Source organism: Poecile atricapillus, chromosome 3 (assembly GCF_030490865.1).
Source record: "Poecile atricapillus isolate bPoeAtr1 chromosome 3, bPoeAtr1.hap1, whole genome shotgun sequence".
In the NCBI taxonomy this organism is placed as follows: Eukaryota; Metazoa; Chordata; class Aves; order Passeriformes; family Paridae; genus Poecile; species Poecile atricapillus.
Genome location: NC_081251.1, coordinates 36,589,613 through 36,613,565, shown reverse-complemented (window position 1 = coordinate 36,613,565; position 23,953 = coordinate 36,589,613). Strand labels below are relative to the sequence as shown.

Sequence of the window (23,953 nt, the reverse complement as noted above, 5' to 3'; positions counted from 1 at the left end):
AGAAATAAGCATTTTTAAGCACAGCTATAATAAACAGCTGTGGTAACGTCCCCAAGATACGTGTTGTGATTTCTTCATTATGTCGTATTTTTCATAAAGGTGTCTTGTATTTTGAATAGGGACTATAAACTTGAGATAAACATTACTGTAGTTTGAATAGGAGTTATAAACCTGACATAAACATTGTTGTTCAAGTTTCTCTGTCCTTTATGCAACAGAGACGACTCAATGAGCCCAGTAATGGTTTCCAGTCCTCAAAATCTATGAATATACAATTGACTCAATGGTTGCCTTTGATCTTGTGGTTTCTTGATCCATTGTTGTGATTTATTCACATAATCTGTCAACCATGTTAGCAACTTCTGTGTCTTCAGCTCATTTCTTTATAAAGTCTAGTCTGAAATGATTGATTATAATCAGTCCTTTTGGTTCTTTAAAATGATCCAGGGTCTGTAGTGCAAGAAAATAATAACACATTTTGGGTAATTATTCTGTCTTTATGTTTACCCAGCTGAATGCAAACTATTAGATTGGGCAGGCCAGCAGCTGTTCTATGGATTAAGAGGCCTCAGAATTAAGTAGGGCTCTTCAGATAAAACATTTAACACTGTTTTGCACTGTAAGAGGAACAGATTTGTTGTCATAGGTTTGTCATAGTTACGTTAGTTAAGTTTTATATTTAATATTTATATTTAATAGTTAACGATACTTAATTGCACTTTGTTACATTTTCAGTGTGGTTAGATGCTAATATCATTTGCAGTGTGGCAAACTACATTTAATGCTTTAAAAGAACCGCAGTAGATTCCCAGTCTTGGTTAACCCCATCCCCTCCCACCTGCTCTGCCCTCACTCTTCGAAGGTACTCAAACTTCCATACCTCTTGGGCAGGCATTACAATGCAAACAAACCTTCCCTGAGTTTTCTGTGTCCTTTATTTAACTTTCTAATTCGGTGTGTGCCTGCAGCTGCCAGCTTTGCAGCCCTTTGGACACTTTGCAGGGCTAGGACTGACCAGTTCACTGAGGAGAAATTAGAGCTGACATGCAGCAGCTCTGTGCCACTTAGGAGAAAAGAAAGAGCTGGGTTATTTGCTGGCTTCCTATCATTTGGAAGGAGTAAGGGAAGAAGATATGGAGGAAGGGAAATGTAAGGTGGCCTGTGTTAGCTTCTGCTTGGATGAAGTGCTAGAAGGATGATATTTAATAAGGGTTATGGGAGGTAGAGCTGGCTGATTAGACTTAGTAGGATAGTGAGACATCCACCCTTGTAAAGGAAACCTTCTTTTCCTTTTCTTGATGAGACACGAACTTCTCTCTTGATCATCCCACCACCTCTTCCTTTGCAGTCACTAGGAGAAACTGTTTGTTTTGTCTAGACTTTAGGCTGAAGTCATTCAGTCTTCAAGGTGGGTGTCTTCATGGTGAGTCAACACCACCCCACACCCCAGACTGCCTGCCCAGAATGCAGTCCCAGAAACTAACCCCGCTCTTCCTCCTACAAAATACTAAGCAGAAACGTTTATCCCATGTGGAAGCTGCTATTTGGAGTTAAAGTTTATCATTCTTATGGGACTCTGATATCTCCATTGTCTAGGCTTTCAGCTTTCTGCTGTGCCATCCATTGAATGCAAATGCTGACATACGGCTTTAGGCAAATCACAAACCTGCAGTTGACAAGAAAAGTTGTGTCAGCAAGAGTTAAGATAACAGAACCTGAGGCTTTGAGGGCCAACCTTTTTCTTGATCTGATGGGAGACAAGAAAATAATGGCCCCCTCTTTGGGCAGCTGTGGAAGAGGGGAACTAGACTTAGTGCGCTGGGACAGTACAGGGGATTAAAATTCAACATGACCAGCAACCTGTTACAGTGCCCTGCAGTGCTAAAATAGTTCTAACAAGGGTCTAACAAAAACCTCATAGTGGTTTGACTAGACCCACTTGAGCCTGTGGAATTGAGTCTGAGGTGAAAAATCAATGGGTTTAGCAGCCTAAGAGGAATGCCGGAGGATGTGCTTTCTGTTGAGCTATCTTCAGTGATGGTTCTGCATCCCAGGGTGCTGGATGTGCACCTGAGTTTAAGATCCCCATAGTAGGGGCACATTTGCGATGCTGCTTCAGACACATCTGTTTTCCCTGATCTTCATCCTCTTCATGAAAGTAAGGGCCTGAGGTTTTGCCAGAAGAGAATGGCCACAGAACATAGGGCATTTATATGATGACTACTACTACTACTGAAAAGATAGAAGAAATGTTGGCTAGATGGTGAGTGGATGTAAAAAGGAGTAAAAATATATAAAAATTGGAGAGCTTAGGGTTCATAGGCAACTGAAGGCACTGATACCCTTATTTCTTTGAAGCAGCAGTTCAGGATGTTGCAGGATAGCTTCACAGTTCAGGTTTGTTTGTGCTCCATAGGTGCAAGGTAGCAATGCAATGGAATAGCCTTTGCCTTGGCCTCTGGTATCTGTACTTTGGTGTGAAGGGCATTAGGTGTGTTCCTGAAGGGAAACTTCAAATTTGGTTTTACATTGACGGAATCTAGTTCCGTCATGCACCAGAGCTACCCAGCTATCGCAACTAAAGTACAGTAAATAGGAACAAGTGGCGGATTTATTTTGAACGTTCATTGTTTTTGTGAACTGAAATGCACCCAAAATGGCTGCTAAAAGAACAAGCAAGCAAAGAGAGACACTGTTCTGTAGAATAATTTAGATTGGAAGGGACTTCAGGAGGCCACCTTGTCCAGTCCTTTAAAGCGATTTGAGATAGTTTCTGATCTGTCAATGTACCTTTTTGGTGTGGAGTTTTAATTTTTGTGCTTAGACTAGGTTGACAGGTTTCAGATTGAAGCATGAACTTTGTGTTTGAGATGACAGGGGATCTGGTGTGTTTTAGAAGTAGTCGTGTACACAGATATTTGTTGGGGAGTGGTGATGAGGATATCATTGCTATGAATGCTATATTTAAAATGCTAGGGTGTAGTTTGATCTCAAACAGATTGCTTCACATTTTGGTTTGGAATTAAAATAAAGAGTAACTTCACGCAGAACAGGTCTGCAGTATGCAGTGATTCATCTAAGGTGAAGTTTCCATATATTTAACAAGCAGAATTCTTGTTTGGCTTTGGCTCATGTTTAAAGAAATTGATTTAGGACTTAGCATTCAAACTCAATAACTTACTAGTGCTGTCTTGTGTGTGTGGACTCACCTGTTAAAAATTAATCTCTTTCTTAGGGATTATTAATATGGCCTTTGAATCAGTTCTCCTTTTGAGCCAGACTTCTGTGAATTTCTGTATTTCATGGTAACAGAAGAAATTGGGGGAGGCCAGGGAGGAGCTGTATAAATTATTCCTTGTATGAGCATTGAATTCTGATGGCTTACCTAAGGCTTTGTGACTGTTTCTGAAAGAAAATCTGTCATTTACCTGTTACCTTTACCGAGTGTTTGGTATTAACAAATTGCTGTGAAATGAGAAGGCTGTTGTTTGACAGTAGTTAAAACTAAATGTAATAGTCAAAAGGGTATAGTTATTGTTATTGATTTCTAAGGGAGATATCTTTGACTAACTTGAGGTGTGCTAGAGATTATTTTTTTATTCATAGAATAAAATGTTTAGAATAAAATCTGAGGTTTGTCTCACACTGTGCTGGTTCTTAAAGAAAATAACTCCATCTTAATGAGTAAATGCTCCCCCATTCCCTTCAAGTAAGCCAACCAGTTAATTTTAAACTTGAGTCAAAATTGTGGATCCCGCAGTGTAATTACAGATATGCAGATATATTCTGTCAAAACATTGCTTTTCATTACTGATCCTGGAATAGTTATTCCTGTTTGTTGCGAAGTTGGCTTCCTACTAACTTTTAGGAAGATATAACTTGTCAGTCTAGGAAAAAGACTGAAAAAACTGGATAGTAGATCCTATGTGAAAAATCTACATTAGTACCTAAGCATGTAAGGTAGAAAATACAATACCAATTTAAAAAAAACAAAGGTGGGGACATGTGGTGTCATGGAAGATCGAGGAGGAAATAAGTCCTGTAAGCTTGGTATCTGGACTGGACAAAGGAGTAGAGACAAAAAGAAATATTGTAGTTGGTATCTGGGTGAACATGATTTATGTATTTGATGACAATTATGTACATTTTTGGAAGGAAGGCTTCTCCAACAAAACCCACTTAAGTAGGGATCGTGATGTTTTTCTTGCTAAGATTTCCAGAAAGCCTCTTGTCAAAATTTTCTTGAAGAAACTGAAATAATGTGAGACTTAAAAGGTTCTTGCACAGATATGTAATTGGTTATAAAGTAGGAGTGGAGGGATGGGGAGCTGTTCAGTCCTCCCCAGGGAAGGGAGCCACCTGTACTGCATGTAAGCAAGTATGAAAATTGATAAACCATTCAGTGATGTTTTCATGATGGATCAGCAAGGGCTGGTCCTAGTTGTGGAGAATTATAGTAAGCTCTTACTTACTCTTACTGGGTGGCTGAGTGATAAAAGAGTGCATACACTTTTATGTAGACAAATGTAGAGTAATATAAGTGGATAAAAAATGTGTACCTATAATGTTAAATGATACCCTCTGAGCTTTTTATGCACATAGAGGCAAATGAAACTATGAGTCCATGGAAACAATGGGGTTTTTGATTGTTAAGCAATCTGTCTTAGTACAATCCCTGGGAAGTGCAGGTCTTCAAAAACAACAAAAACTTGTTCAAAATAAACAAAAGGTACTGGTTTTATTCCTGCAAGGTCATCAGGCTGTGCATGAAAGGTTGTGCCACAGGCTTTTACAGCTGATGGAGGTTTACATGGTCTTACTGGGGGCTATATGAGCTCATGCACAGAAACTGAAAATAACTAAATATGTAGGAATCACATTTGAATCACATCCACATCAGGAAGTTATTGGCGTGTAATAAATTCTCTCTCGCGGTGAGAGACTTCTCCAGGGTCAAGCTGTTCAAGTATAAGCAATTTATTATAAGGGTAAAAGGAGGGGAGACCCGTGTCCGCCACCAGCCTCGGCGTCCACGTGGTCCGGGGGAGGGGAGAGAGAGCAGGTAGAGCAGGGGAGGTGAGGTTGGAGGAGGGAGGGAGGGAGTAAGAGAGCAGCAGGGGGAAAGAGGGAAAAGGCAGAGGGAGAGAGCAGGGAGGACGAGAGGGGTAGGAGCAGGGAGAGGAGGCTAGGAGTTAGGAGTGGGGGAGAGGGGGAGAGGGGTAAGAGGGAAAGGGTAAGGGGTCCGAGAGAAGAGTTAAGAGGTCAGAGTAAAGAGAGCGAGGTTCTTGTTACAATTCAATATATCTTTTTCTATTGTGAATATTCTAATTCTTAGTAACCAATCACCATGAGACACACCCACTAAAGAATTTCCATTCAGCCTATGCGCTTCCCTATATTAACATACAGTGTTGCATTTTAGATTCTACAAAACCTTACAAGTTCTTTCCTTGCTTCTTGACCTTTGCATTCTTTATCAGCAGAAGGACATTGTTTTATCAACAGGGATTCTCCTCTAGCTGGCTAAGCTATTGTTCTTTGGTTAACCAGTACTCAGTATCCTATGATTCAAAGCAGGCTTTCATTTCTACTTTGATTCTAGCCTTCATATTTCCAGAATCTTTTGTCAAACCATCACATTCATAAGGTTTCCCTGTTTCACCTTCCCCAACAGGAAGTCTCTGAGCTTCAAAATGGATAGTTTCTCAAAGAGTAGTAGTAGAAAATATCATATATAATTGCCTTGCTTTTCATCTCCCCTGAGCACATGCTGTTGGCTGTTGTCAGAGTCAGGATACAAGAGCTCTAGTGAGGAAGGTTTTCATATGGATCAGATGAAGTTTTTCCTCAGAATTTCAGTGTCATGGCTTAGAGGGGTTCGTCCATCTTTTTTGCATCATTAAGAATTAACGAAAAGACCATCTTTTCATCAAGAAATTATAAATAAGATACTCTGTGTTTATTTTTGAAAGAGTAACTTTACATTCTTCCATCAGAAAACAGAAAATTCATCTGCTTTTGTCATTTTAGATCTAAAACTTTTATCATCAATAAAGTCTGTATTTTGAAAATATTTTACACAGCATGAGTGCAGTGTGATGCTGCTGACTGTTCTGTTACCAAAAGACAGTGGACATTTTTGGTTACTTTTATTTTTCATACAAAATTGCATAAATTTTCTCACTGTATATAAATAAAGAAGTAAAATTTCTCATTCTATACATCTGCAAATTATTCTTTTACTTTTGCCCTATTCATTAATTCAGATTTTCTCCATTGTCATGAAAGAGATTCTGTAAAGAAGGGGTCAACAAGTTACCTCTTACTGATAGCTGAAGATGGACAAAATGGCAGCAGATGATAGCAGAGATAGTGAGAAACTAAAGCTCTAATTTAAGAGAAAATTGTTCCTTTCAGCTTGTGGTTCAAATGTGTACCCTCTCTCTTTAGCAAGAGATGCTCTCTCATTTATGTTCTGGTGTATCATGATGTTCTTTAATCTTTACATAATTTAAATTCCTTTGCTATGAAAACATGTTCCTGATGAGCCTTTATGAGAGCTGGCAGTATGGTGGCTTCTGCCTTTTTCGTGTTTTGTCAGCCAACAGCATGGATAACAAAAATACTGTTCATAAAATAGTTCCAAAATGTTGAGATTACTTCAAATGTGTCTTTTCTGTATGTCCTATGAGTGTTTTTGTTTCTTTCTGTGCTGTCTTATTTTCTTTCTTGAAATTTTTCATTAGCCAGAGAGAGATAATGAAGTATGCTAATTTTTATTTCCATTCTCAGCTTTTTATTATATGCAATGGCAGAGCTACAGTGCTAAGCAGTTTTAAAAGGCAGAAACAAATAAAGTAGTTAAGCACGACTACCTCCATGGTAATGGTATTCATTGTTTCAGTCACTAACTGTTGTAATTCATTAGAGACAGCTAATAGCGTCTGAAAGGCTGAATTGTTACTTTTAAAACTAGTGAAAACCAATGAGCATAATTAAACTGCATTTTAATTTACTTCAGAAATACAAGCCTGGTCGATGTGATGATATTTTGAAATGGAAGCCACCCAGCCTGAACTCAGTTGATTTTCGTCTAAAGATAACAAGAATTGGTGGAGAGGGGTATGTAATCTCTTCCCTTTTTAAATCTGTAAGTCTCATTTGAATGTCCCTTAACAGCTAATCTCTCCTCTGATATTTCTTGACACTTCCTGGGGCTAAGTCTATCTATATTCTCTAGAACTTCCTCATTCAAAATATAAGCAACTGTTGTAATTAGTGTTGTACTGAAAACAGTGGCAGATGTTTATATTGTGAATTTACTCATTCTTAAAATAAGTTTCTTCAAATTTCTGAAAAAAAAAGTCCCCTTTGGATTTCGCACTCGCCTGTATGTTTTTGAGAGTAGGCAGGCTGAATTAGCTTAAATTCTTAAAACTGTTCTTCATTGATTTTAGACAAAATGATAACAACCAAAGCTTTCTTCTACTTTAGAATTGTGAACAATGACAAGCAGTACTTGTTTTCCTAAAGAAAAACAAAGCCTGACATTTTTACTTGTTAGGGATTCTTTGGTATTGTCTTTAAAACCATTAAAATCTTAATTAAATCCAGTGAGTTTTAATGGCAGAAGACATGAAAATCTTTACATTGGTCCTGTGTACTATTTGAATAGTTCAGTTACTGCACATATTAAATAGGAGTTATTTCCATGTTTAGTTGTGCTGGGGGAGGGGAAGAGAAAGACTGAATCACTAGATTAAGCTTTCTTTGTAAAAGATTTTGTTTAAAATGAAATTAATGATGTTTAGGTTGCTTAGTGTTTTAACATCTGGGACTCATTTCAATTGACAGTGTGAAATACTGACATTTAACTTTTCTTTTTCTTGGTGCCACTGGCAACTCAGTATGATTAAACAATTAATTCAGATATTGCTTGCATATTCCAGAGTGCTAATAATGGCCTATTTAATTTTTAGACATCTGCATGTCACATTAATGAAAACATTTGGTGAATAGAGAGAATCTTAACGATATGGGTTTTTTGAGCAAAATGTACTCAAAGTATAAAAAAGTTCTCAGTGTTTCATGAGGTCAGAATTATCTGTTCAAATTCTTATGTTTGAAAATGCAGTAGTAAGTCTTCAGTAACAATATAACTTTCAGAGCATACACGGAAATAGTTCATTTTACTTCAGATAATCAGCTCACTGCAACATTTTATGTTTGTTTGCCATTTATTTAAGTCACAGGATAATTAATATGAAAGACTTATGTAAAATTTCTTTTAAAAATTGGCCATTATTTGATAGGAAGGTTATTTTTATAGAGTATTCTTATGACTTCTGCTGGAATTTACACATATACAGTACTTGCTTGTGATTCAGAAACAAAATGCAACACATTTTTCATTTCACATTAATAAAGGAGTATTGGTTGATTAGTTATCTCCGATTTCAAATAAAAAACTGTCAGTGCTGTTGTGTAATGTTTAATCTATTACATCGCAGATTATTTGATTGGAACATGAAAAGGTTATAAAATACGAGCCAGCAAAAAATCTATTTCTAAAAAGTTAGTAGCAGTTAATAACAAGTTATTAAAGAACGGCTGATCCATTGTAGAATCAGAATAACTTACTAATGTTTAGAAAAGTTCCATCATATTTCAGCTATGTGAAAATGAGAGCAGTTTTTATATTTTGGAAATAACTACCCAAATTACTCTGTAAATAATAATTAAGTATGTCAGTGTTTATGCTGCTCTCACAGGCATATAGAAAATCCTAGAAATCTGATATTTCATAAATAAAGTACCGTTCTTCCAGGCAGGTTTTACTCCATCACACATGACAGTTGACTGCTACTAGTAATATAAGTACATTCATCCAACAAAAAATTTAATGAAGTATGGGGCAGAAAATAATAACAGCACTCTTGGGAGAGAGGTATTTATTTTAAATAATGTCCTTTGAAACAGTACCTTCTGCTTAGTGAAACACAAACTGTAAATGAAATACTCCAGGTTTCTCTTCTTCAGTTGTTACTTTGGGTAACATCTGAAGTAATTTGAAGAAACTTCAGAATAAAACAGGTTTTGAAATTGGTGACCATAGTTTTAAAAGATGCGTCTTTAACTTTAGACTGTATAAAGACAGTTCCTGAGTTCTGAGCACTAACAAAAGTTCTGTTTGATTCGATGAATTGAGTGTCTTGCTACTGCAGTTCTGATGTGACAACGTTGGGCTTCCTGCCTCCTCCCACCACACTGAGATTAAAAGCAAACAGTGATACTGGTTTCAACTATTTAGGTAAAGAAAATTTTCTTCTTCAGTAATCCAAAAAGGAATTACAGCATTACAGAATGGATAGGGTTGGGAGGGAACCACTGTGGGTTGGTCATCTGGTCCAACCTCCCAGCTCAAGCAGTCATCCTAGAGCTCATGGCACAGGATTGCATCCAGATGGTTCTTGAATATGTCCAGTGAAGGAGACTCCACAGTCTTTCTGGGCAATCTATTCCAGTGCTTGGTTGCTCACACAATAAAGAAGTTCTTCCTCTTGTTTGGGTGGAACTTCCTGTGCATCAGTTTCTGCCCATTGTCTCTTGTCCTATTGCTTGACACCACCAAGAACAAGTAGTGTCAAGTGGCCCTATCCTCTTGTCACCCTCCTTCAGATACCTATAGACAATGATGAGGTCCTCTCTGTCTTCTCGAGGCTGAACAGGCCCAGCTCCCTCAGCCTTTCCTTGTAAGAGAGATGCTCCAGTCTCATGCTTGATGCCCTCCACCGGACCTGCTTCAGGAGCTCCAGGTCTCTCTTGTACTGAGGAGCCCAGAACTGGGTGCAGCACTCCAGATGTGCCTCACCAGGGCTGAGTAGACGGGCAGGATCACCTCCCCTGACCTACTAGCAATGCTCCTCTTAATGCACCCCCGGATACTATTGGCCTTCTCGGCCACAAGGGCACTGCTGGCTCAGGGACAGCTTGTACTCCAACAGAAGCCCCAGGTCCTTCTCTGCAGAGTTGCTTTCCAGCAGATGAGCCCCCAGCCTCTAGTGGCACATGGGGTTATTCCTCCCCATGTGCAGGACTGTGTGCATTTGCCTTTGATGAATTTCAGAGGGTTCCTCTCTGCCCCTCCCTCCAGCCAGCTGAGGTCCTTCTGAAGAGCTGCAGAGCCCTCTGGGGTATCAGCCACTCCTTCAGCTTTGTGTCATCGGTGAACTTGCTGAGGAGACCTCTGTCCCTCCATCCAAGTCATGGAGGACAAGTTAAACAATATTGGGCTCACTACTGAACCTCCCAAGGTGGTGTCACACCACTAGTGACAGGCCTCCAACTAGACCCTCTGGCACTGATCCCTACTCTCTGGGATCTGCCATTCAGGCAGTGAATCTGTTGGGCACTTGACAGCAAAATACTACAGATGTGCCTGAAGTACTGTTACAGAATTTACAGAAGCTGCATGTTGTTTTGGCACAGATAGGCAAACAATTTACAGAAGTAGAAGGTATGCCTTTGTATTGATCTCTTACAGACAAATAAGGAGTCCAAGTGAAAGTATTGATCTCAAATACATAACAGCTTGAAACAATGTGAACAGGGATTGTCTGTAATTTCCAAGTCCTCTGTTCTGATTTACAAGCTCATCTTTAAATCTTGAAATAAGGACATAACTAAACCTGTGCTGCAATTGTGTGAGATGTTATCACAGTTTACAGCCTGGGCAGTAGTGTTACAAACTGAACCAAATCTCAAGGCTACAAACAGCCCTTGCATTTATAGTTCCCTACTCACTCAAATAGTGAAAAAAATTCAGCGTATAGGAGCATTATTTATTCAGTAGCATGAGATTAGAGTCCTGTCAGCTGTTGGACATGTCTTTTAGATAGCATATGTAACTGAGATCCTGAACAATTGTAAACAATCTTGTGCATTTTTCATCTGAATAAAGGCGTTACCTCTGGGGAGTTTGCCAGATTTTAGTCAGTGTGATTATTTTCCATCTATGTAGATTCCCCTGTGTTTTGAGTTGAGCATTTTCATCTATAGATCAGTTTGGAATAGAAATGTTAACTGCAAAATAGCTGCTGTTTCACCCCAGATGTAGTCCTGTTACGGATGAATGACCAATTGCTGTTATCTGGGCTTTAGTTATTTCACTCTTGATATTGGAGGGAGTTTTCTCATTGAATTAAAAAGATTGGTCTTAAGATCTGTGAAGTACTTTTAGAATAAGCCTGATAAAGATGAAGACTGCACAACAAAGAATAAACATATAGAAAAAAATACTACTGCATCCCAAAGAAGGGCAGGGTTTCTGTAACCTCAGTGACCTAATACTGACACTCCTGTTCAGTGCACATATTTGAAAGAAATTGCATTATTGCACCTTAGTGAGTTACATCTTATCAGCTGAGCCTTGGTAATTGTCCCCTGTGTATTATCATAATCCAGCCTTTCCAAGTATCAGGATGATGGTTAGATTAACTCTCTTTGTGTTGTGTTTGCAAGAATTTCAGCTTGTGCTCTCTCTCAATCTCTTCTCATTACATCAATATAGTTAGTCTTAGTTAAAAAGAACAACCTCCAAAACCCCCGAACACAAAACCCCTGCAATAACAACCAGCAACTGATTAAATCAGTTAAACAAGAGAGTACATCGTTGTTTGTCTCTTGTGAAATGTAGCAGTTGAACTGAAAAGCCCTAACATTACATTACAACAGTGGTCTCACGTATACCTTGTTTTTTCCTAAATTATGATGATACTCAGAAAAAAATAAAATAAGAGAGTCTTAAGCACATTAGCTGCTTTTCCCAGTGACCTACAAGCTAAGTAATCTTATCAGTAGAGAATGTGAAGGATATTTATTTTCTGTGTGCAGATTCTCACTTAAGTTGCAGGGAGACTGCTTTTCAGTAGTAGAGATGCTTTTTCTCAAAATGTCTGACTGTATAAATTTTTCTTAAAAAGCCAAAAAACCCCAAACTAACTCTGAGTCTTATTTAAATGTCACAAATATCAACTGAAAATGTCACATAGTACCATATTTCTGGTAGCTTCCATAACCAGAATTTCTTAAATGTCTGTGCTTCCTTTTACAGATTTTTAATTAGCCTGTGAAAATCCCTTAATTTTAGCTGTATCAGACTGCTATAATCAAATTACAAGCAAATTTTTGGCTTTATTTGCTTTGAATTAATATCTTACTGGGTCAATTTGATACCATTTCAAATCACAGTATAATATAAATTTTATCTAGTACCTTGAAGTGCTGGAAAACATCAAGGATTTTACTCATCTTTGAAGATGTACTCCTCTAAAAAAAATTAGTAATCTGAAGTAGACATGAACTATTTATTAGTGTTAAGTTTGCATTTTTTTTTTTATTTTTTTTTATTGTATCCATGATTAATTAGACCATATGGGGAAAACCCCAAAAAGTGTTTCGGCAAAGTTCTGTTTAGCTTGGACATTGCCAAGTAATAAAAAATGTGGGATAAAATACAATACATTCAAGGATAGTAGGGATATCCTTGGATCCATTGGAAATTCCAAATCAACAACCAGATATAGATACCATGACTACAGGCAAGGGGATATTTTCTCTTTTTTGTTTTAGAAGTGGTGTTTTCCTTTTTGTTGTATAAACTAAAAGGACTGGGGGAGAAGAAGAGCTGCAATTGGTTCAAAATGGCTGTGATATTCTTGATTTACTCTTATTTAGCTATATTTCTGTCCTTTTTATGAGCTAGTTTTTCCCACTCTTCTGCTTTAGAAAAAAATTAGTAACTGGCTGAAAAATCATATGAGTTAATTGAATCAGCTAACATAACAGAACTGATGTTGTAGTTTGTATGGCCTGGGTGTTGGTGCTTCTTCCTCTCTTCCCATTCCCACCTTTGTGTGATACTGAAGTTGTTAGTTTGAGCTGTGAAGTCTTTGCCTTCTCACCTGTTTGCGGAATGTCCATTATCGAAAAGCACAAGCTCATTCTTATATGTGCTGTCCATCACAGAAAGGGTCTTTTACAAGTAATATCCTGGTGATAAAAATAATAATTCCATGTTCCTCTAGTCTCCAAAGATCACAGTCATTGTTGGGGTTCTACTGCTGTTGGGCACCGTGGAGTTATGAGGCAGAATACAGATGAAGCTGTACAACAGTAATGGAACAAAATAAGGACAAGATGTTGCAAATAGAGGCAAACGTGCTGTGTGGGGATGAGAGCAGGCTGAGTGCAGGTTTGAATATGTTAAGTGTATTTATGGCTGTACTGTTGTTGAAGGAAGCACGCATGCTTTGGAATTGCTTACTTTCTGTGGAAATGTGAAAGTTGCAAGTGAAAATAAAGGAGTAATTTGCTTAGCTGTTACCTTCAGGCATTCAGATATTACTAAAGTTGACCTTATAAAAAAGGAAACGTAGGGGCACGGTTGTGCCAACAGATGGAAAAGGATGTTATGTGCAGAAAGAACAATGCAGTGGCACAGGAAGGGGAAGCCAAATGCCACCATGGTAGAAATGTGCATGTGCAGCTGCAACATTGGCATTGCAAAGCTGACTGGGAGACAGACATTTTAGTGAAGTCCTATGCTGTAAATATATATGCTATATTGCTTATATGAGGATACTTAAAATCTTTTTGTAAAGCTTCAGGCTTTAAAAAACTATTTTCAAAGTAAAGCTTTGAATTTAACCTCTATTTATGCACTGGTACACTGAACAAAATGTTGTACCTTCCCCAACTATTACTCAAGATGCTCTTGGAATTTCTAATGTTGTATTTCAAAAATGAAGACAGCCTCATCTTTTTATATGTTCAAGTGGCAGTCTTGGGCAATCTCCATCTGTCAGATAATTATTCTACTTCAGCTACTCATTTCTCCAGATTTTTAAAAGTTTTGCCTCATATCATCCTAAAATTATCTATATGCTTGCAAATTGGAATGCAAATGTAGTCTCGTATGTTTTATAGACCCTGTTCCCTTTCCTTGAATTAGCTGCTGCCTTAAAGTAGTCTTTCCAGTTGCTCGTGTCAGTTATCATCATGATTATCCACTCTGTTTAGATCCCTTTCTATCTCTGGAGTGAGCTCAGAAAAAGCTCCCAAATACCACATCTTCAAAATTTTCATACCTCCCAAGTATTTCTCTCTTCTAATTTTCATTTGGATAGATATTTGTTCCTATTTGTCCAGGTAGCTTGGATTTCTTGCTACATGTGTATGTGGAAATGGAGGGCTGATGCCACCCCCAGCTAAACTACTGTAAGGTGGTAGAACCTGAGAGGAATGAGAGAAGCAGGCGGTGAAGAAATTATATTTGACTTCGGAATGGTTGGCTTTGGCTTTTTCATGTAATAGAGGTATCCCATATCAAGTCCCTTTGAGCTGCAGAGAGGCTCAGGACAGCTGGTTGATCTTCAAGAACAGCTTCCTCAGATGCACAAGGACATATTCTTCCCTGTGCAAGGAGGCAAGCAGGTATGGCAAACAGGTACAGCTTGCTTGAATGGGGAAATCCTAAGTCAACTCATCCAAACAATGAAATGTATGGAATCTGTAAACAGTGACAGACCTCCATGGAGAATGTAAAAACAGTGTTTGGGTGCAGAGAGAAGGAAGCAGGAAAGCCAAAACTACACTAGAATTGAAGGTAAGCCACTGATGTCTGTAGGTACCTTGTTAATGGGAAGAAGACAATGAAATAGGGTCATGCTGATGCAGCACTGAACAGTAGAAAAGATACAAAAAGGCTGAGGGTACACACTGCAGCCTTTGCTTTGGCAAGGTCTGTTCTCAGGCTTTTGAGGTCACTGAACCTTATGGCAGAGTGCAGGGAAGCTGAAGTTAGGGACTACTTAGACAAACTGGACCTCAGGGTACTGGAAGGCAAAACTTTTGGGGCAAGAGTTAGCCCTTGGAGCAAAGGCAGTCAGTTAATGTGATGGCTAGGCTGCAGTGTAGCAGATGCTTCTTCACCTCTATTTGGCATTTTTGAGACTGCATTTGGAGTACTGTGTCTTGTTTCAGGCTCCCCAAATTGAGAAGGACATTGATGCACTGGAGCAAGTTCAGTGGAGTGCCTCCAATACCATGGGGGGATTGGAGAACATGACATACAAAGAAAGGCTGAGAGAACTGGGTTTTCTCTGTACAAATAAGAGAAGGCTGTGTAATACTTTACTGCTGTTTGCTACTCCCTAATGGCAGGTGATAGAGAAGATGAAGCCACGTTGCTCAGAGATTCATGTTGAAAAAATGACAGTCAAAGGACACTTAATTGTAGAAGGTCAAGAGGAGAAACTGTGATAAAAGTCAAACACTGTAGCAGGCTGGCAGGTTGTGGAGTCTCCATCTCTGGAAGCATTCAGAAGTTAATTAGATGAGCCTGTGAATAACCTGATATAACTTGGAAACTGACCCAGGACTGAGCATGCGGCAGATGACATGCAGTGGTCCTTGCCAATCAGACTTATTTTAAGATAATTTGCAGATCAGATGTTAAATTTTGCAAATAACATGGAACTGTTAGACACTTAAACTATTACATATTTTAAAACATTTTTGGTTTTCTTTCTTTATGCTTTCTTTACTATAAATAGAGATTTTTCTGTACAGTGCTTAGAGTAAGAATACTTATTGTACATATATTTAATTTACAAATTGTGGGATTGTCCTTTCTGAGAAGTTTTGTGAGTTGCAATGTAAAATAACATGAGACTTTTTATAAACAGGAATTTGATATTTTTCTATGTTATACACTGTAAAGGTTTGCCAGATGCATAATTTAAGAGCCATCTACTTTACATAGAAAAAAAAAGTTCATTTTCTTTTTGCTATGGCTTGAAATAGATACACTGCTCTTAAACTTACTGGAAATCAGTTGTGAACATGTTTTTTTTTCCACCAGTACATATAATTATTTTTAATTATAGGACTTATTAGAGAGTATTTGTGAACATCTTGTTTAAAGTTCTTTACATGGATTTTAGAAATTGGTATGAGCTTCTTTGAAATGCATTTTTTTAAATTTTTGCATGTAGTCTATTTGGTTTTTTTCAGACAAGGAGAATTTTCTAGATTTTTTAAGTATGCCTTGAATGGTACTTTAACTCAAAATACTTTTTCTCCATTAATTGTTTACAGTATGAATTAATATTCAGTTGTTTGGGGTTTGGTTTTTTTTGTGGTATGTTTTTGTGGTTTTAATTTGTTGCTTAATGAGATTTTATTTTCTGTTTTCTTGAGTTTACAGATCTGTGTATCTTCAACTATGTTCAGAAAGGAGCATTAGTATAGGATTGTTACAGATCTGAAAAATAAGTATTTTTCCATGGTGTTTGAAATTAAAGAACTGTGGGAATAAGTCCAGAGGGGGCCCCAAAGATGATCAGAGGGCTGGAGTACCTCTCCTACAAAGACAGGCTGAGAGTTTGGCTTATTCAGCCTGGAGGCAGGAAAGCTTCCAGCACCTGAAGAGGGGGCAACAGCTGAGTGGAGAGGGACTGTTTACCTATTTAAGGGCCTGTAGTGATAGGACAAGGAAGAATGACTTTAAACTGAAAAAACACAGATTTAGATTAAGTATTGGGAAGAAATTCTTAACTGTGGGAGTGGTGAGGGACTGGAGCAGGTTGCCCAGAGAAGCTGGGGATGCCCCATCACTGAAGGTGTTCGATACCAGGTTGGATGGGACTTTGAGCCACCGGGTCTAGTGGAAGGTGTCCCCGCCTGTGGCAGGGGATGGAAGTGGATGATCTTGAAGGTCACTTCCAACCCAAAGCATTCTGTGATTCTATGAAGCATGCTTTTAAAGGGAAAAGAAGCTCAGCTCAGCCTTGCCTTCTGTGGTGTAGTTCAAAGAAGAATAAAGCAAAATAAAAAGGAAAAGAAATTATCACCATGGTAGAGTAGAGCAAACAGTCTGGACTGACAAAGATATTGTACATGTTTCTACTCTTCATTGGTCTTACTCTGAGCATTTTATTACTTAATTTTCTGACAACACCTCACTCACAAATCACAAAAGAACAGATACAAGTATTAAATAATGAATATATTAAAGATAAAAAGAATTCATGACAGTCAGCTCCACGACTACTGTTCAGTTTGCTTTGATACCATCAGAATGTTTTGAAATTGGTTTAGGAATTAGAAGCCCAGCTTTTTGTGACTTAGTGAATTCACAAGTACTTTGGAAGCAGCAAAATGTGTCAACAAAATAAATTACCCTGATACAGATTGTTTGCATTTCTGCTGTAACATTGTTATCAATATGGTATGCATGCAACTGTAAACTTCGGAAATACAGGGAGATTATCAGCAGTTTCACCTTCCCTCATTGATAGCAGAGAAACTCTTGGTACATGTGTTTATCTTACAACTTAAGAGATATTAGAAAAGAAACCTACTTAATCCTTTTTCAGGATAATTATCTAGTAGCTCTGGTTTTGTAGGGATTCGGGTTATGATGATTGACTTAAAAAACTATGTAAATGCAGGATGAGTTTTTAAAAATTAGCACTTTAAGGGACATTTTCATTTTGAGGAAATAAATTGAATTTTTGATATCTGTTTAATTATGTGCCATAGGTTTGGTAATTCACACTTGCTGTCTTTCTAGCTAAGACCCAACTTTTAGCTTTTTTTTCTGGGAAAAAGATGCTTATCCTGCTGTAGAAGTGCATTAAAATCAGTGAGGCTCTGGGTGCATGTATCTGTCAGTGGGAGATCAGTTTGCATAATCAGGGCCTGATGAGTCAACGGTAGTGGAAAATCCATGTTGTTACTTACCTGAGCGACGGGAAGAGAGCGGTAACTGCAGTGCATGGAGCATGTGCACATGTTGCACTTTGAGTGGGAGTTTGTAAAAAGTATTTAACAGCTTTCAGTAGGGTTTTGGTTCCATCTGACAGCATATCATCCTGCATGTCATCCTGCTAGAGGATCTTAGAAAGGCCAAAAGTCTTTATTTTCGTAGTTTTTATGCTTGCTTGCTTTTTACAAAGCAGTCATGACAATGAGTGTGAAGTACAAGCATGGTTTTGTACTGAATTCTATTCTGAAATCAACTTCTTATCTTAAACACAAGGAACATACGTACATTCACAGGAGCTACTTGATTTTTAGCATCATTATATATGAGAAATAAGCCTTTATTTTAACTTTGAAACCCATATTTCCAATACTGGTTGGAAGCTGGTTCAGCTCATATGAAATTAATCTGAATTTTTAATGTATAAATATACATACCTATATGTGTATGTGTATGCACACACAGGTGAGTGCTGTTACATTTCACATTGTAAAATTAACAACAAGCAAAAATGTAAAGGAATCTCATTGTCTGTTATGAGTCAAAACAGCTCTTTCCTTCTTCATGTTTACGTATGGAAATCCTATCTACTTTTATTGCAGTTCTTAATTTTAAAGTTTATCCATTTTATTAAATCAGATTTTTCTCATTCTAATTTTTTGCTCTCTTCATACAAATATATTTCTTAACTGGACATTCTCCACTTCTTTTTCTTATTTTATTGCTTTATTAATGAGGTTTCAGTGCTTTGTTTTTGTGCTTTTAAGCTAGGTAACTAAGTGGTTCTTCACCTGTACTCTACCAACCAGTGTTCCATGGCTTATAAATCACCTAATAGTGAAGTTTATATAAGTGAAGATACAAAAGTATGTGAAGTATTTGGGGGTGGGGGATATTAGAGACAGTTCTAATATTTTTGAGAGATTAATAGCATTATTATTCCTTTGCTAGTCATCCTATCTGTTGTCTGCCCTTCAGCCTCTGAGAGGTATATGGTAAGAAGTTTTTGTTACAGAGTTTTAATGAAGTTGCTGTTACATCCCCTCAAAAACAATGCATGTATCTGTATCAGTTTTCAAAATGGGAAAAATGAATTATGAAGTGGAGAGAAAACTCTCTTAGGACAGCATGGTGTGTTGGTAAGAAAAGGACAGTCCTCAGCTGTACCCAGCAGATGGCATTTTTCCCCCTTATAACAACTAAATATTTTCAAAGCTATAATCTTTGGCTATTTTCATATTTAAAGCCTTTTCTTCACAAAGTATTAAAAGATTGCACTGTGAGCAAATATTTATCAGTGGATTATAAATTAAATATAATGTGTATATGTCTAATTATAGGATAGAGAAGATTGGAATGAGAAGGGTGAAACAGGATAGTGAATTTGGTTATTTTATTTTTTTCCCTCTCAATGGGAAAATGTCAAAACCATCATTTCACACAGATGTTTATAAAAGCACTTCACTCTTTTGGTGAATGTTAGCATCAAATATCAAATTCTCAGGATTTTAGTCTTCTTTTTTTCTCAGGAATACAGAATTCTACTTAAAAGTGGATATTCATTTGCAGGAGATCTCTGGATTTGTGGAATAGATTAAGACAGATAGTTTCACAAGTGAATTGGATATCTCCAAATGAAGGCTTTGAACTATTATCTCTGCTTCAGAAGGGGAAATTTCCTATGGTCATGGTTAACTCTTCTCAACTAAGTATCAGTAACATTCTGACTTCTTAATTTATAATTAAAATGATCTGAACACAGTTATGACTCAGGACTTACTGCTGATCATTCTGGTGTCATCAAGAAGAGAAGCAGAAATTACTCAAGTCTTACTGAGCAGGATATTTGCACTTGGTTTCTGCACAATACTCACTTTTTAAAAAATCACACATTACTTGTCTGTTAAGAAAATTGTATTTCAAAAGGTGAATTCTGTATCTTGATAAACTGGATTAATGTTTTGGTCTTAGGAGGGGCAATGGTATGGCATGGAAATGCTTTCTTCCAGCTAAAATAGGCCATAAATACAGCTTGTTTTAACAGCAGAAGTATTAAGCTTCAGTTATTTGAATTATGTCACCAAAATGAAATGTTCAAAACTGGTCATTTTTCTCTTTTGCTCAGTTTTAAATAAGATATGAATAATGGTTTCTGCATAGTGATAATTTCTCTGTAGTTTACTTTAGTTTTGCTCTCATATTAAAAATAAGAGGAGGCTGTTACACAACTTAAGTTTTTTCATGTATCACATGCCAGTTGTTTCTTTGTAATATTCGGATATATGGAGTATGAAGGAATTTTCTGAAGATGATATCCTGCCTTTTTCAAAAGATTAAGTGAAGATTTTTTGATGTTATTTGGCTGGCAAATTTTGTGGTTTGATAAGAGCCCCTATGGGGAAGAGGCATGTCTATGTCCAGACTGTGGCAAGAGGAGGGGCCATTGCTTTACACTTGTAAAATATTTTCATTTGAGTGAAAGTAAGTTGTTCCCACATATTTAAAGCGTGGTGCAACCTGTACCAATTACTTAAAAACTTAGCAAGTTTACTGGACAAGCCTGAGGAAGAGCTATGAACCCTATTGACTGCAGAAAATAGCTAATACTGAAATTATACTGCACTGTCTGTTTTGGTTTGTTGTGGTCTGTTGCGGTTTTCTCCTGTATAGACTGAGGGTCATTCATTTCCCAAAGAATTTTGTACTGCATTTGGTCCAAAAGTATTCGTTGCTGAAAGCTGAGTTATGAAACTGATGACTCCTCTAAAATAAAAGTTTCATGAGGAAAGATTTTTAAACAGTGAAGAAAGGCATAGCATAAAGGTGCTATAGATGTAGACTTTGCAGAATTGCTTCTCTTTTGTGTTTTTTTACCAGGTTATTATTTAAACAGTGTGATCTAGGTATGTACTCTTGTTTAATGATATGTCTTCTTGTTAAGAAGGAATATCTCTGTTTTTGCTCAACTTGAATTATTCCTTTCATTCACTAAATTCGACTTAATACAAATTTCTTGCAATACAAAGTGTATAGAAGATGTTTCTGACAGAAGGACAAAAATTTGGTAATTATTTAAAGTTAATTCCTATGATGTAATAGCTCCAGAATCACATAATTGTTCTTTTTTTTTTTAACTTGAAAAAATCAAATGCATTTCTGGCACTCTAAAACAACAACTCTGTCAACAGAGAAGCTTGTGGCAGTTTTGTGTGGTTTCTTTAGACAAAGCCTTATTCTCAAGTTTAATTAATAAGGGGACCCGCAAAGACAGAAATGCAGAAGTTAGGAAATGATAAAGTGGGAAAGGTGAGTGGCAGGAAGAAGCAGGGTGGTGGAAACCTAATTCTAGTGAACTTTGTTCTCTACCCTCACTTTAGGTAATCTGTTATTTGTTGGTGCCTGTGGTAGTTTTCTACTCAAGTTTGATGTAAGTCAACAAAACTAACAATAAAAATATCCCAATCCCCATAACTCTTGAGTTTCTGTGGATACCGACCAGTTTTCTATATAAGGCAAGACCACTAATAAAATTAGACAGAGGCGGGGTTTAATAAAAGTGGAGAAAGAGTAATGTATAGTGAGGAGAATAACCATCATTTCAACTGCAGTACAGACAGACTGACTTGGATTTACAGAACTGGCTGGGATATTGGGACAGTTGCAGAAAACCATGTGTGCAAGCTTGAGAAAGCTGAGAGTTTCAAAATTATTTCTTACCTACAGGCTCTCAAATATAAGACTGCACACTCTTTCCTCCCTCAGACTATTTTAGCCTGGGCATCTTTATAACAATGAACAATAATTCGCTAGCTTCTAGACAAACCCTCTTCTTTGCATTCTGATCCTAAGGAAAACAATTTAATTTTTCTTTCTCTTAGTTTTCAAATGCCAAATACAATAATTATGTTCTGTCTTAGTGTTCAGTGATTTATATCTGAATGAAATGCCTGTCTGCCCTCTGATAATAAATTTTCTCTGCCATAGTAACAAGGTGGTATTGAAAATAGCTTCAAAAAAGGAGTGATAAAGATTTCTCTGTAGGAGCACTGGAAACTTGATTTTGCAGTATTTGATGTTCTTCTACTGCTTCAGGAATGTGTTTGCATATAACGTTAACTTAGAGTTAATTATTTTTCTGTGCATTTTAAATTGATTGTAGGTAAGACTTCTTCCAGTGTAAATGTCAGGTGTGAAAAATTAAAGCAATATTCTGAATTTGAAATTAAATATTTAGGAAAAAAAAGAAGAATTGCAGGAACTGTCAATGTAATCCCACTGTCACTAATCTATGTATGTAAAATGTAGCAGAAGAATGTCTAAAAGAAATTGAATTCCTCCACAAAGAGTTGACCCCAGGGCCTGTGCTGGGACAGAGCACAGAACCAGAACACAGATCTTTTGTAGCTGAGTAAACAGAATAACTTCAACCAATCCTAAACTGCGCTTCTTTTAAGAAACAGGATTGTAAAAGAAGATAGGAGACACTCAGCTCTTGGGTTTCCTAGTTGATAAAAAACTTGACAGCAGGGATGTGTTAAAATGTAGCTTTCCCATCAACTATTACAGTAATATGTGCTCTACCAGTCTGCCCTTTTCTCTCTTCTGTGTCTTCTCATTACTGTGTCACTGTTCCCAGATAGATTCAATTTCGTATTCCTGCTGAAGTTTTATTCATTTTCCTTTACTTCTCTCATCCATATTAGCATGTGAGTCTTCAGGGCTAGTTTCCCAGTAAAGGTGATGTTTATTTATTTATTTATTTTGCTATCACTACTCCAAAGTGATTAAAGTCCTGGTTAAAATGCATAAAATTTCCATGAAATAGCTGAAATGTCATTCCTGTATGCCAATTGATAAGTTTTTCTCTTTGATGGTCTGAAGATGTAGCTGGTATATAGGAAAAGGCAGTTGCTTATGCTTTGTTATGCTTATCATAGATATATTAAAAAATAGCCAAATTTTTAGACATCAAAGTCTTTCTTCATGCTTGAGATTAACTTGCATGCTCCATCCTTGTTTTTTTCTGGCTGTATTGCTTAGTCTAAGAAAACATACTACTTTTTCTTAGAGACTTTTTCCTACCTAAAATCAAATCTGAATTAAGTTCACAATTTTTATAATGAGCAGTGTGAATTTTTTTCTGTAATACCAGTAGCTACGTACAGTTAGCTATATTGCTTTAAAAGGGTTATTTTCCGTATAGGTACTTTATAAAAGCACCATGAGGATTTTCTGCTTGGAAAACCAAAATATACTGAACCATGTTGCACTAATTTTTTTAAGCAAGCTTTTTATAGCAAGGGTAAATTATAGTCCAAGAGGACATGCAAAATTGCTTGGAGTAAAAAATTATGTCTTGGAGGCATACTGCAAAATGGAAAGATACCCCTGCTTTACTGTACATTTGTTAATTAATAACTTAATCATTTACCTTACATAAATCTTCTCAGAAAGAGGTGAAAGAAGAGACAAAGCAGGTCATCCTGATACCAGATAAATCAGTGGTTATCAACCAGGGTCTGGAAGTAACCAATTTTTTTGTCCTATGCGGTTTGCATTTAATCATAATTGCTCTTTCACTTGTGCCCTACATGATAAAAATTAATCATTCAGTACAGTAAATGAAAAGATGCTCTCTTTCTGTAATAATACAGAATTTTTTTGTATAGAATTCAATTATTTTTCCCACGGTTTATAGAAAAGATACATTTCTGCAAGTTGTTTATCACACAGACTTCAGCTTATTTAACTTTTTAGAGAGTGTGTCACAAAACAGAATAATAATTTTAAATAAAGTCTAAAAAGCTAGTATTAGAACAGAAGAATACTGATAGCATATGAAGAGCTTGCAAAATGGTTGTGTTTGACAAAAAAATTTCTAGAAGCAGCACCTTAAGATGGAGCTTCCTGGTCCTCTTCCCCACACAGAGTGGTGTGGTGGGTCTGGCTGTGTGGGACTTCTCAGGGTGTGAACTCAGATGTGACCGTGGGCCAAGTGCCTGGGAAGGAGGGAGCCTGGCTAGTGCCCTGTGTGGCTTTAGTAGCTGCCTCAGGTTTAAACTGGAGTGGAGATCATGGCTGTCAGGAGAAACTGGAACAGCAGTTGTGAACCTTGGAGCTGTGTGT

The 23,953-nt window shown here is 37.2% G+C and overlaps 1 protein-coding gene across 2 annotated transcripts in view; it reads left to right on the top strand.

Annotated features, from left to right (window-relative positions):
• Positions 1-23,953, top strand: part of RNGTT (RNA guanylyltransferase and 5'-phosphatase) — a 172,762-nt gene that overhangs the window by 102,033 nt on the left and 46,776 nt on the right. For both annotated transcript variants that reach the window (XM_058835956.1, XM_058835957.1), the window contains exon 13: positions 7,022-7,122. In XM_058835956.1, coding sequence (XP_058691939.1) covers positions 7,022-7,122 — 101 coding nt within the window. The remainder of the gene's footprint in view (positions 1-7,021; positions 7,123-23,953) is intronic.